The following is a 14721-nucleotide window of genomic DNA, read 5'->3' on the forward strand; positions in this document are numbered from 1 at the left end:
TAGTCAAGAGGAAGAAGGAAGCATACTTAAGGTTTAGGAAGGGAGGGCTCTTGAGATTTATAAGGTAGTCAGGAAGGAGCTTAAGAATGGACTTAGGAGAGCTAGAAGGGGACATGAGAGAAGGCTTTGGTGAGTAGGACTAAGAGAAAACCCCAAGGCATTCTGTGTGTACATGAAGAACAGGATAATGACTAGGGTGAGGGTAGGACCGTTCAGGGATAAAGGGGGAAACGTGCCTGGAGGTGGTAGGGGAGGTCCTTAATGAATACTTTGCTTCAGTGTTCACCAGGGAGAGGGACTTCGATGAGTCTGAGGTCAGCGTAGAACAGGCTAATGTGCTGGAGCAGGTTAAGGTTAAGAAAGAGTTAGTGTTGGAGCTTCTGAAAAACATTAGGATAGATAAGTCCCTGACGCTGGAAGGGACATACCCCAGATTACTACAGGAAGCAAGGGAAGAGATTGCTGGGGTGTTGACGATGATATTTGCATCCTCCCTGGCCACAGGAGTGGTACCAGAAGATTGGAGGATGGCAAATGTTGTTCAAGAAAGATAGTACGGATAATCCTGGGAATTATAGACCAGTGAGTTGTACGTCAGTGGTGGGAAAACTATCGGAGAGGATTCTTAGGGACAGGATTTATGAGCTGTTGGCCAGAAGGATTTAAAATCTCCAGATCAGCTAAGTGGAATGAGCCAAAGACAGTGGAAGCAGGCAAACTAAATGTCTTTGTTCTTGCCACGTGGTCAAAGGATCGGAGGCTGACACGAAGGTTGGAAGGGTTGTCGATAGTGTAGAAGGTTGTTGAAGGTTACAATGGGATATAGACAGGACGCAAAGTTGGGCGAAAAGTGGCAGATGGAGTTCATTCCAGAAAAGTGTGAAGTGATACACTTTGGAAGATCTAACTTGAAGGCGGAGTACATGGTTAATGGCAGGATTCTTATCAGTGTGGAGAAACAGAGGTATCTTGGGGTCCAAGTCCATAGATCCCTCAAAGTTGCCGCACAAGTTGATAGGGTGCTTAAGGCGGCATATGGTGTGCTGGTCTTCATTAATTGGGGGATTGAGTTCAAGAGCCGCAAGGTAATGTTTCAGGTCTATAAAACTCTGGTTAGACCACACTTACTGCTCAGTACTGGTCGCCTCGTTGTAGGAAGGATGTGGAAGCTTTAGAGAGGGTGCAGGGGAGATTTACCAGGATGCTGCCTGCATTAGACAACATGTCTTATGAGCAAAGGTTGAGTGAGCTAGGGCTTTTTTCTTTGGAATGACAAAGAATGAGAGGCGACTTGATAGAGGTGTATAAGATTATGAGAGGCATAGCCAGCACCTTTTCCCAGTGCGGCAATGGCCAATACCAGAGGGCATCTGTTTAAGGTGAGTGGAGGAAAGTTTAGGGGAGATGTCAGAGGTAGTTTTTTTTTTACACGCAGAGTGGTGGGTGCCTGGAACGCACTGCCGGGGGTGGTGGTAGAGGCTGATACAATTAGGACATTTGAAAGACTCTTATATAGGTTGGCACAACATCGTGGGCTGAAGGGTCCATACTGTGCTGCACCGTTCTATGTTCTAAAATATATTAATGACATTATACCAATAGTAAGCTAAATTAATGGTTATCTGAAAAATATACTAAAACTAGATTAAAGACTCAGCTGTGAATGCCTCAGAAACTGTGAATACATGTAGAATCATTCATTTTTAGAGGGCATAAAGTAATTTTTAAAAAAGCCACTCCAGAAAGATTGTGTTGCATTCACATTGCAGAAAAAACTCTTTAAAAGGTTAGAGGTCTGAAGTTCAAGTCCTTGCCAGTAGGGTTTGATAATTCTTTTCATTAAAGAACTAGATACAGTCTTTCATAAAAGCACTGTATTTCAGAGAAAGTCAGAGGAAGTGCAATCTCTATAGGAATTACAATGTTGTGAAGCTGGCAGTATGTTCTAATGAACTGACCCTGCTGTTTTGAAATAAAATAGTGAACAAACACACAATAAGATTATGATAATCATCACTTACAGTTCTAGTATGACTATATAGTTGGACGAAGTTTCAAAGGTATCCAGAAGACTGATGAGCTGGGGATGCTGAAGGTTCTGCATGATTCCAAGTTCATGAATAACCTGGTCCCGTTTCATCATCTTTTTGTTGATGAACTTTGCAGCCACCTCCTGTTTAGTTCCTTTTTGATCGCATCTTTTAACCACAGAAAATCTTCCTCTAAAGTAAAAAGAATATTTTAGTAGTCTTCTATATATCACCAGGTTCAAGAACAGCTACTTCCTCCAAGAATTCGGTTCTTGAACTAACTGGCACAACCCTAATCACTACTTCAGTGTAGCAACATTATGACCACTTTGTACTGTAATGGACTTAGTTTATTTTTTGTTCTAATTCTATTCTTTCTTCTAAAAACTGAGTACAATTAATGTTTAAGTTGTTTTTCTTGTGAATGTTATGTATCTGATGCGATGTGCCTGTGATGCTGCTGCAAATAAGTTTTTCATTACACCTGTGCATACATGTACTTGTGTATATGACAATAAACTCGAGTTTGATTTTGACTATTTTTTTCCCAAATTTGCACACAACTGAAACTGTTATAGATATATTCTAATTTGTGGAATGGTGCGTCCTAATTTCAATCCAGGATATAAAGCCCATAATCTGAATATGACATTTTAGTTCAATTTTGAGTAGAACGATACTGTAAGAGATGCTCAATTGTGAATGATAATTTAAACATTGGCTGTCTCCCCTTGTTATCGTTTAAGTTAGAATCTATTGCGCTATTCAAAGCGGTACAGGAAATTATCACATGATTCTGACCAATGATCATCTCAGTGATGGTGTGTAATCTTGAAGTGCACAAATAGTCTGCCAAGTGATACCACAACATAAGTAACCCGTAAAGCACTTGAGAAGTTACATATATAAACTGCAATATAAATGCAAATATTTATGTAACTTCAGGAAGCAAGTTAGAACAAACCAGAACCATAAAGGAAACAACTTAGACTCTAATGAAAAAATCTCAAGTATTGCATCTTAATTTCTTCTCATGGTATCTTCACACAGTAGAAGAATTAGACCGTGAAATTTACGTTCAATTCTGCATAGAACTGAATCATTAAATCCTTATCAGCAGCACTTGAGATATGTACATGGGTAAAAATGAAAAACAGAGTAATTCTCTGTTTTACTACAAAGTCAAAAACAGAATTGTAAATTTTGAATAGGGCCAAGAATTATTGTGTACTTCACTACATTAAACAGACAAGGATCATACAATTTAAGACTGTGGCTTTCTATTATTTTAAATTCCTACTACATGGTTATTCTCTGCTTCTCAAACAATAATACACCTAAGTCATATAATCAACTATTTCACTGAACTCAGAGAAATAGATGATTACAGTTCTCCAACTTATAAGAGTACTGAACCTTAGAAAGATTATTTGTAAAATGAAAGAACCTAGCCACCATAGCTGACACAAAACACAAGAGACAGTTCATTGCAACGTTTATAAAGTAACATCAAAGCCTCTGGAATTATCCATTTGCAAGTTTAATCTAATTTTTCTGAATTACTTATTCTAAATGTTAATGCACATTTTTATAAAAGCTTAGTATTTTTCTTGACATTATTTCAACAGAATGTCTTTCATTCTCTTTTTATAATGTTGCACCATAGTAATTAACCTTGTAATTTTCTCTGATCTATTCTCCCCACAAACAGGTTCACTGTTCTGTGACACTCCAGTATCCTGTGAATTTTGTAACATCACTGTTATTAATTTAAATATATAGGAAACAACCACCTATTCCCCATGGCTAGAGAACACAGGACTTTGAGAATATTTTACCATTGATGAGTTTGCCCTAGCAATAAATAAAGAATGGCACTTCTTGCACTTTAATCTCTTCTCAGCAGTTCCAATTTCTATAATTTTTAGGCTAAACGTAAATGGTTATTTCTATTGCAGAAGAGCTGAATGATAAATCTAAATAATCCTATCTTATAATTTTCTCATAATTCACTGCTCCAAGGACAACAACCTTTCCCTCAATGTCAGCAAAAGAGCTGGTCATTGACTTCAGGAAAGGGTACGGTATACATGCACCTGTCTTCATCAATGGTGCTGAGATCGAGAGGGTTGAGAGTTTCAAGTTCCTTGGAGTGAACATCAACAATAGCCTGTCCTGGTCAACCATGTAGACACCACGACCAAGAAAGCTCACCAGCGCCTCTACTTCCTCAGGAGGCTAAAGAAATTTGGCATGTCCCCTTTGACACTCACCAACTTTTATTGATGCACCATGGAAAGCATCCTATTTGGATGTATCACAGCTTGGTATGGCAACTGCTCTGCCCAGGACCACAAGAAACTGCAGAGAGTTGGGGACACAGCCCAGCACATCACGGAAACCAGCCTTCCCTCCATGGACTCTGTCTATAACTCTCGCTGCTTTGGTGAAGCAGCCAGCATAAAAAACAAAGACCCCACCCACCCAGGTCATTCTCTCTTCTCCCATCAAGCAGAAGATACAGGAGCCTGAGGGCACACACCACCAGGATCAAGGACAGCTTCTATCCCACGGTGATAAGACTATTGAACAGTTCCCTTATACGATGAGGCGGACTCTTGACCTCACGATCTACCTTGTTAGGACCTTGCACCTTATTGTCTACCTGCAATGCACTTCCCTGTACCTGTGCCACTTTACTCCGTATTCTGTTATTGTTTTTACCCTCTACTACCTCAATGCGCCATGTAATGAATTGATCTGTACGATCAGTATGCAGGACAAGCTTTTCACTCTACCTCGGTACATGCGACAATAAAACCAATGCCAATATTGTCTGTTGCATTTAGTGCTCTACATGTGGCCTCCTCTACATTGGAGGGACCAAGCGTAGACTAGGTGACCTTTCTGCGGAGCACCTGTACTCTGTCTGCAATGGCCACCTTGAGCTTCTAAGTTGCATGTCATTTTAACTCTCTCCCCATTCCCACACCAACCTGTCTGTCCTTGGCCTTCTCCACTGCCATGGTAAGGCCAAAAGCAAACTAAAAGAACAGCACCTCATAGTCCACCTGGGTAGCCTACAACCCATTTTCAGATAACGCATATCCTGTGTTCCTTTCCCACTCCACCTCGGTTCTTTCTCTCGTTGTTCACCGTTTTTATTCCCCTTTCCCCCTTGTTATCTATATCCTTTGACCTTCTCCACTTGCTTCTATTTGCCCATCACGCACAAACCTATATACCTGGGTTTTTTTCCTCCCTTGGCCTACCCTTCCTAAACCCACCCCCATCTGGTTCCATCCATCCATCATTGCTCCTTTATCTGGTTCCACTTATAATCTTCCAGCCTCTGTCTCTAACCATCCCCCTCCCTTATCCACATCTGGCTCCCAGCCTCTGTCTCTAACCATCCCCCTCCCTTACCCACATCTGGCTCCATCTGCCCAATCTATTTTCCTTATTTATTTCCACCCATCCCCTTCTCAAAATTCCCCTCTCCTCCTCCCCACATGGCTCCATCTGTCCATCATTCCCCACCTCACCTTGTTCTGCCTATCACCTATCAGCCCCCATCTCAACCCTCCCTTTCATCTCTTTACACTGGCTATCTTCCCTCTACGCTCCCAGTCCCTTTGCCTCCACAGATGCTGCTTAACCCTCCCAGTTCTTCCAGATTCCAGCATGTGCAGTCTCTTGTGTCGCCATAATTTTCTCAATACCTTCTACATATAATATTACACTAATTCAGTATGAATTTATGAATCACCAAGAGTATTTATCAAGATAAATTAAATGTGCATCACATCTGAGAAACTAAGACCTTTCAAAACCTGTAGGAAAAAGATTCGGAGTGGAGGGTAAAGACTTGTCAAAGAAAAAAATAAAGTCAATGGGAATGGTACGACTGGAAAGGTTACCTGCCAATTTCTGCTATTTCAGTGTAAACAGAATCGAAGTTATCCTTCCAGATGACCCTTCTTCCGTCACTCCGTGGTCCTAAAAGTTGAAAAAAAAGAAAAGATTTTACCATTAATCAAAAGTGTTTAAAAAAATCTGTATTCCCAGTGAGAACAGATTTTTGCACAATAGCAGCGAGGTTTAACAGTTTACTGGCTGGAAGGGTGAAGCAGTGTTGACCTGGAGGGATATAGGGAAATATAAGTTTATAGTAACACAGGATTTAGAATATTCTATAGGAAGTGGAGAAGTAACCTTCAAACTTGTGGAAGAGATCCAATAAGATAAAGATCAGAGACTATTGTAGGTGAAAGGGAGAACAAGTTGGTTACTATTATTTGCAAGATCATCTCAGGTTACAGTAAAACAGTTCATTCAACTCAACATCAAGTCAGCATCAAGTCTTATATGAGCAATTAAGTCCCAATTTCTCTATATTCACCTACCTTATTCTCACATTTCTCCATTTATCTAGTCCCCTCAGTACCTGGATCTCCAGATAACCTTTAATTTATCCTGGTTTCCTCTCCAAAACATTGCCTAACTTCCTACTTCAGTCTCTCTGGCTTATCACAAGGTGTCAACTTAGTCCATGGCTCCCTCAATTAGCACCTGCACTCCCCATTATTCAGCATTCATTTTTCACCTTTGCAAAATGTCATGAAATTTTATTGCATTAAAAATACCTTGGCCTGGAATTCACAGCCAATTGTTTTCAAGGGTTTGTCATCTGATCTAACACAGCACCCTCCATGGAGCAACTGTGAACAGGAAAGAAACAGCGAGGCCAAGCTTCCTCCTAAATGCACTAGTCTGGCAGGTTCACTTGATAAATATTGCACATTCATGCTACTTCATTGGTTTCAGTACCAAGACTTTCTGTGAAGACTGCAGCAAGGTATTTCTTACAGCAAATTCATGATTTCCATATTTAACTATGCATCAGTAGTTGCTCTCTGATTAAAAAGCACTGTTAGCCTCATCATTATCCCTGAAAGATCTTGAATACAAGCTTGGAACTTGTCACAAACCAGCAACAAAAGAAACACACTGAGCATGATTCAGTGTTAAAAACTATTTTATTAATCACTACTTATGATAATACGTAAAATAAAAGTTAAAAAAAAAATGTTAGTATGTTAGAATTCAAGAATGTTAAACCTCGAACGTTAACCCCAAAACTAAACTCTTCGTGTGTGTGTGTGACAAAGTCCAAAACTCCCAGTTCCTGAATGGTTCTTAAAGTTCAGTTCCGCAAGCCATAAGGTGAAACATGAGCAAGGGCTTCTTCAACAACCACCGTTGTCTGAAGATAAGATGTAGATGTAGAAAAACATAGAGAAAGTACATACGAAATCCAAATGTTCCATGATGGAACCCAAACGACACTTCAGTGTTTACTCGGTAGTGACTTCCTCACCCCGAAAAGCATCCGAACCGTGGTCGTCCACACACACAAATACCTGTTTCCTTCTACAGGTCAGCAACAAAGTGAACTCCACCGGATTACTTCCAACTTCCATACATGGATTTCAGTGGCAAACACAGTTATTGTTTCTCATCCATCGATAGAGAAAACAAGCAGGCTGGTGTCTCTCTCCCTTCTCTCTCTCTCTCCTTCTTCTGACCTCTTCAACAACGTCATTACGTCCTTTATCTTCTATTGACGTAAGCACGCCCCACACACACATACACACACACTCTCTATCTTAAAGGGACTTTCACTGAGTCCGTAACAAACTTAAGGAGCAAGAGTTGGTGACCCAGCCCTTTGAGCCTGCTTCACCATTCATCAAGGTCATGGCTACAACATCATTTTGTTACACTATCTGCACATTTCTCGATTCCCTTAATATTCAGAAATTTATTGACTTCTGTTTTGAATTAATTCAATTACTGAGTTTGCATGGCCCTCTAGAACAGAGAATTCTAAAGATTCAGGATGATCTGAGTGAAGAAACGTCTCCTCATCTGTTATGAGAAAGGTTCTTTTGGTATCTTAAAGATAAAAGGTAACTGGACACACAGTCTTTGTGCTTTAAGGGGAAGATTTTATTCACAAAGACCAACGCAGGAACAGAATGTGAAGGAACAAATGCACCCTCGCATACTCACACTAGGGTGACCGCGAAACGTGGGGGGGGGGGGGGGGGGGGGGGAAGTTGCAACAGGGGTGAAGTGCACACACTCTCACACACACACAACGAACTAGTACAAACTATCAGGGAACGAACAAATACGTTGTCTGGACCCCCTGAATCGGGACAAACAACGGCTCTACGCTACTGGGAATCTACTCAGGACGCTCCTAGACCCCTGTGGAAGTGCACCCTCTCACCTGTGGTCTCGACCCCAGCAGCAATCGGAAAAGAGAAAGAGAGCCCACATGTACCATCTTTTATAGGGCTGTAGCGGGGTGGAGCCCGCTCAGGTGAAACGAGCTAACGATTCAGGGTCAAGAACAAAAGTGGGTTATGAGCCAGTCCTCAGGTGTACTCTTAATGGGTGGGGCGGAGCCGGACCCCTGATTGACAGTGGTATAGCTTCCGACCTGATAGGCAATGCTATCATCCGACCATGGGGGTCAGTAGTGTTGTCACGGTCATCTGACCCCTGGCCTTTCATACTACATCATCTCCATCTTAAACAGTTTAACCCCTTATTCCGAAATGGTGATCCCTTAGCTAGAGGAAACCTTTGCAAGGATTTTGGAAGATTCAATGAGATGTCAAGTTATTCTGCTAAACTCTAGAGGATACAGGCCTAGTTTTATTTGGTTCTCCTTATCCAGCATACCAGTCACTCTTGAAACCTGTCTAGTAAATTTTCAGAGTCAAGTATATCCATTTTGGTAAGGAGTACACCATGCTCCAGATGTATTTTCACCAAGACCATATATAATTGCAGTAGGTGTCCTGTGTCAAATTCTCTTGTAATAAAGGTCAACATACATTGTAATCACTATCTACAATTTTGATTAAATCTGAAGACCTAATACTGTCTTTAATATTTATTCTCAGATAGTGGGCATTTCTGGCAAGGCCAGTGTTTACTTTCAATCCCTAGGTGCCCTGGTACTGGGCTATAACAGCAAGTGCTAAGAGTCAGGAGCATTAGTATGAGATTGGAGTCATACTAAGGCTACACTGGAAGAGATGACAGGACATCCTCCCCACGAGCATTAATAAACCAATGCGTTTTTCCACCCATCCAGGGCTGTACTCTCAATACTTATGAATACCAGGTTCCCCATTCAGAGATAAAACAAAATGAATTCATTTTCTGAAACTGCCATGGTGGGATCTGAATGGTACCCACTAGGTTATTGTTCCATTAATTGACCACTATACCACCAGTCTCCCAGTACTATTGCCATATCAGTGAAGGAAAGCTAGGCTAACAAGATACCACATTTGAACTTCTGTGGTATCTGTGCAGGAATTTATAGCTGACTGCTTCCAGAGGGAGACATTAACCAGGCATATATTATGCACTCACAGCAGCATCCTTAATGTGCCTTATGATTAATATCTCTTAGAGATTATTGGATGGACTTGTGTCCCTGTTCTCCAGCCCTACCCAAACCCCTCACCCATTCGGTTAAACACTGAGAAGGTAATATTTCAGTAACAAGCAAAGACAGTGACTGAGACGATATAATGTTTGGGGTATCCCAGAGAAAGTTATTGGAAAACAAGTTCTAATGGCACCTTCTGAAAAGACAGCAACACGTGTCATAAAATCCCAATGGAAAATAATTTAAATAACTTCTTATAGCATCAACATAAAATGTCAAAACTCTCACCTAGAACTCGCAGAATTGCAGAAGATGAGGCTGATCCCACATCATTTACAGCCACACACGTGTAAGTGCCATCATCATCAGTGGTCACATTCAATATTTTAAGTGTAGCTTCACCAGAATCACTGCAATCACCATCATACAACACAATTAACACATTAGTTGAGAAGTTGTTCTGAAAAACATCAATAAATTTCTCCTAACAGAAAACCTGGCCTTTACCTGTACATAATACTGTTACGACCATCACTGCTCAAGGTGCTGTGGTCTGGGGCCTTCCATGTTATCATAGCTTTGGGACGACCACAGACTTTGCATTTCAGAGTAACCGTCTCCCCAATCTCACAGGACACATCTGTCAGTGGGTTGATGAATTCAGGGGGAACTGGGAGAAAGGAATAATTTGCAGAATTAGGTATGGCTGTAAGAAAGACATGAGGCACTTTACAAGATGTTTTCCATGTTAATTAGCTCCATTGAACAAGAGTTTTTGTTTAAGTGTCAAAGCTCAGGAGAGCGCTGAATGTCAACAGAGAGAAAAGGGAGAAGGCCACATGAATTGGCTATTCCAACATTTAATGAGATCATGGCTGATCTGATTTTGGTCTCAACTTCAATCTCTTGCTTGTCCCCCTAACCCTCAACTCCGTTTGGTCCAAAAAAAATTGTTTCAGCTTTTAATAGTTGACTCATCCTTTAGAGTGCTCTAGAATAAAGAATTCCAAATATTCAGGATCTTCAGAGAAAAAGCTTATCATCTGTTTTAATGGAAGGTCACCTATTCTGAACTATTCAAAAGTTACCCAAAACTGGCAAGATTCAGAATGGCAAAAACTAGGCTGAAAATGGCAATAAAGCTGACTAGAGTTTGTACTTTACAGCAAAAGTAAAGTTTGCACTTTTCTGTGCTGTTTAGCTCAGAGATAATTTCAGGACAGCAAAACGTCAAAGAGCAGAATCCCATTTGTTTTGCTAATTAGAGCCTGGATTCAAGATCTACAACGTCAAAAACTTTCATTCAAACAGAAAACTTAACATAGCAAAATACCTTAAGACACTTCCGAGCAGTGTTATCAAACAAAAACTGACACCGAGCTACATGAGGAGATGTTAACATCATTGACTAAGACTCGGACAAGGTCAAGGACACAGGTTTTGTGGAAGGGCTTAATTATTGATGTGGATACCTAGGATAACTCCCATGGTCTACAACATAATGCCAAGAGACCTTTGATATCTGAGAGAGATTGGGCCTCAATTTAACATTTCTTGGATTGATGCGACTCCTAACAGTTTGGCACTCCCTCAGTGTTTTATTTCACCATAGTGAAAACTGAAGTCTTGTTTTAAATGACTCAATATGTAGATAAGAGGGGCCAAGGATAGATCCTTGGGGGCACCAGAGGTAGAGATGATGGTCCAGAAGGGAAACCACTGCTACTACTGGATAGGAAAGAGGGAACCAGGTAAATGTGATCCATTCCAAGTGGATGATAGTGGAGAGACATAGGAGGTTGTTGGTGAGTTCAGTGTGTCAGAAGTTGTAAAAAGATACAGAAGGACAAGATGATAGATAATTCACCCAATTTCAGTGGGTGTAAGTAGTATAATGATTCCATCCCAATGTTGTAATTCATAGGTTTCAAATGCAATCTTGCATTAGAGACTTTTTAATCGGTGCAAAATTCTGATGTTACCAAACATCATTGGTTACCATGGTCAAAGATAAGCTTACACTGTTGGCCCAGACTGCAACATCTAATTGAATGCATCTTCCATATAACAGACTCAGCCTGGTGACTGAAGTAGGTAGATCACAAACAAGTTAAGGATCTGGTTCTAGGAGGACTCTGGGACTCCACTCCTTTCAAGGTTTCTCACACTCAATACAAAAAGGATGGAACTGTAGATCCAAGGATTCACCTAAATCATTAACACAGGGTGTAACTAATTGAGTGCTCAGTTCTGGTTTTGTGATACACCATTAATATAATCAAAAAATAAACTTTATTTCTATATTCTATTTAGTTCTTCAATCATTTACCCCACCAAACCCTAATATATTATCACATTTGTTATTTTTTTGTTTTATAAAATAGTGCAGAATTATATTTCTTAGTGCCTTTTTATAATGTCAATAAAACATGCCAGCATTTGCAGGTTCATTGATCTATACTTCCCTGTTTTCTCTTTCCTTCTTCTCTTGAATAGCAGCTTTACATCTGCTACCTTTCAAACTACTGGGATATCACCAATGCACCCACATTCTCTGCAGCCATCTCTTTTAGAATCATAGGGCTTATATTTTTCTGTTCAGGGGATCTATCTGCTTTTAGTCCTTTTAATTTCTTCAGTACTTTTCTATTAAGAATATTAATTATTTTAATATCCCCATTTATCACTGGACCCTTGGTTCAACACTACATTTATTATATATATTTTATAGTGGAAGCAGATGTAAAATATGATTTACTTCTTTATTCTCCATTATGATTTCTGTTCACATTGACTCCACATGACTCCTTTATTTTTGCCATGCTCTTCCTTTTTTACAAACTAATGAAAGCACCATTTATTTTGTGTCATGCTAGTTTACTCTCATATATTATTTGATTATGCTTTGCTAATGTTTTGGTCATCCACTGCTAATTCCCCAAACTCTCCCAGTCCTTAAACTTTCCACTCATTACTACAGCATTGCAAGCCGCTTCTTTTAACCTAATAACCATCCTTAGCCATGGATGGATCACTTTTCCCCATAGTTATTTTATTTCTCAATGGAATATATATATTCATTGAAAGTTATGAACTATTTGTTTAAATATTGTTATCTAGTGGAAAATAATTCTAATTTCCCAATTCACTTTAGACATTTTGGCACTGTAATTATCCTTATAAATATCCAAGGCTCTAGCTTCCAACTGAGTTATGTTCCTTTCAAGCTAAATATAAAGTTCTATCCTTTCCCTGGAGGATCCTTTACTGTGATGATTATCATGTATAATTGGATGTGGTTAATTAGCAACGTAGCCTGTTGCCTGGTTGATTCCACGACATACTGCTGCAGGAAACTGTCCAAAATGCACTCAGTGATATAATCAATTAAACTTATTTTGCCAACTTGATTTGCCCAGTCTGTAAGAAAATTGAAGGCTCTGCAACTATTGTGTTACTCTTACTAAAACCTCTTCTTGTGTGAACACAGCAACACAGTTGTGAACACAGCCCAGTCTATCACAAAAACCAGCCTCTCCTCCAATGACTCCGTCTACACTTCCTGCTGCCTCTGGAAAGCAGCCAACATAATCAAAGACCCCTCCCATCCTAGTCATTCTCTTTCCTTCCCCGTTCCATTGGGTAGGAGAAACAAAAGCCTGAAGACATGTACCAGCAGGCTCAAGGACAGCTTCTATCCTATTCTAAGACCTTTGGACCTCTTGTATGATAAAGGTGAACTCTTGATCTCTCAATCTAAGTCGTCATGGTCCTTGCACCTTATTTGTCTACCTGCACTGCACTTTCTCTGTAAATGTAACATTATATTCTGCACTCTGTAATTGTTTTCCTTTTGTTCTACCTCCATGTACCTATGTATGGAATGACTTGTCTGGATGGCATGCAAACAAAGCTCTTCACTGTATCTCAGTACATGTGAAAATAATAAACATTAACAATTATATCTTCACTAATACCCTTTCCAGCCAAGTTCCTACTGTTATAGAAGCTATAAACTACAGATTCTGTTCAGGACTCATTAGTCACCTTAGAAAGCAAAGAACCGTGGTGGATACAAGTCAACCTCAATATTAAGGGGCTAGCAGCCAACACAGAGAGAAAATTAAAACCCAACTTGAAAGAGACCACAGCCAATATGAACCTGACCTGTGCTTGAGTACTTAATTTTTTTCTTGATCTGCCACAGGGATTGGTGTTCGGTTCCCTGTTGTTTGTCATATACAGTGGCATGAAAAAGTTTGGGCAACCCTGGTCAAAACTTCTGTTACTGTGAATAGTTAAGTGAATAAAAGATGAACTGATCTCCAAAAGTCATAAAGTTAAAGATGAAACATTCTTTTCAACATTTTAAGTGAGATTAGTGTATTATTTTTGTTTTGTACAATTTTAGAGTGAAAAAAAAGGAAAGGACCACCATGCAATAGTTTGGACACCCCAAGAGATTTGAGCTCTCAGATAACTTTTACCAAGGTCTCAGACCTTCATTAGCTTGTTAGGGCTATGGCTTGTTCACAGTCATCGTTAGGAAAGGCCAGGTGATGAAAATTTCAAAGCTTTATAAATACCCTGACTCCTCAAACTTTGTCCCAACAATCAGCAGCCATGGGCTCCTCTAAGCAGCTGCCTAGCACTCTGAAAATTAAAATAAACGATGCCCAAAAAGCAGGAGAAGGCTATAAGAAGATAGCAAAGTGTTTTCAGGTAGCCGTTTCCTCAGTTCATAATGGAATTAAGAGGAACAGTGGAGGTCAAGTTGAGGTCTGGAAGACCAAGAAAACTTTCCAAGAGAACTGCTCGTAGGATTGCTAGAAAGGCAAATCAAAACCTCCGTTTGACTGCAAAAGACCTTCAGGGAGATTTAGCAGACCCTGGAGTGGTGGTGCACTGTTCTACTGTGCAGTGACACCTGCACAAATATGACCTTCATGGAAGAGTCATCAGAAGAAAACCTTTCCTGCATCCTCACCACAAAATTCAGCGTCAGAAGTTTGCAAAGGAACATCGAAACAAGCCTGATGCGTTTTGGAAACAAGTCCTGTGGACTGATGAAGTTAAAATAGAACCTTTTGGCCGCAATGAGCTAAGGTATGTTTGGAGAAAAAAGGGTGCAAAATTTCATGAAAAGAACACGTCTCCAACTGTTAAGCGTGGGGTTGGATCGATCATGCTTTGGGCTTGTGTTGCAACCAGTGG

General features: G+C 40.2%; 1 protein-coding gene across 2 annotated transcripts in view; it reads right to left on the reverse strand.

Moving 5' to 3' along the window:
* The window catches only part of trioa (trio Rho guanine nucleotide exchange factor a), a 200587-nt gene that overhangs the window by 10117 nt on the left and 175749 nt on the right, over nucleotides 1-14721 (reverse strand). For both annotated transcript variants that reach the window (XM_052015752.1, XM_052015751.1), the window contains 4 exons: nucleotides 10015-10177; nucleotides 9796-9917; nucleotides 5951-6029; nucleotides 2022-2222 (listed from right to left, as the gene is read on the reverse strand). In XM_052015752.1, coding sequence (XP_051871712.1) covers nucleotides 2022-2222; nucleotides 5951-6029; nucleotides 9796-9917; nucleotides 10015-10177 — 565 coding nt within the window. The remainder of the gene's footprint in view (nucleotides 1-2021; nucleotides 2223-5950; nucleotides 6030-9795; nucleotides 9918-10014; nucleotides 10178-14721) is intronic.

The sequence above is a fragment of the Pristis pectinata genome, chromosome 5, assembly GCF_009764475.1.
Source record: "Pristis pectinata isolate sPriPec2 chromosome 5, sPriPec2.1.pri, whole genome shotgun sequence".
In the NCBI taxonomy this organism is placed as follows: Eukaryota; Metazoa; Chordata; class Chondrichthyes; order Rhinopristiformes; family Pristidae; genus Pristis; species Pristis pectinata.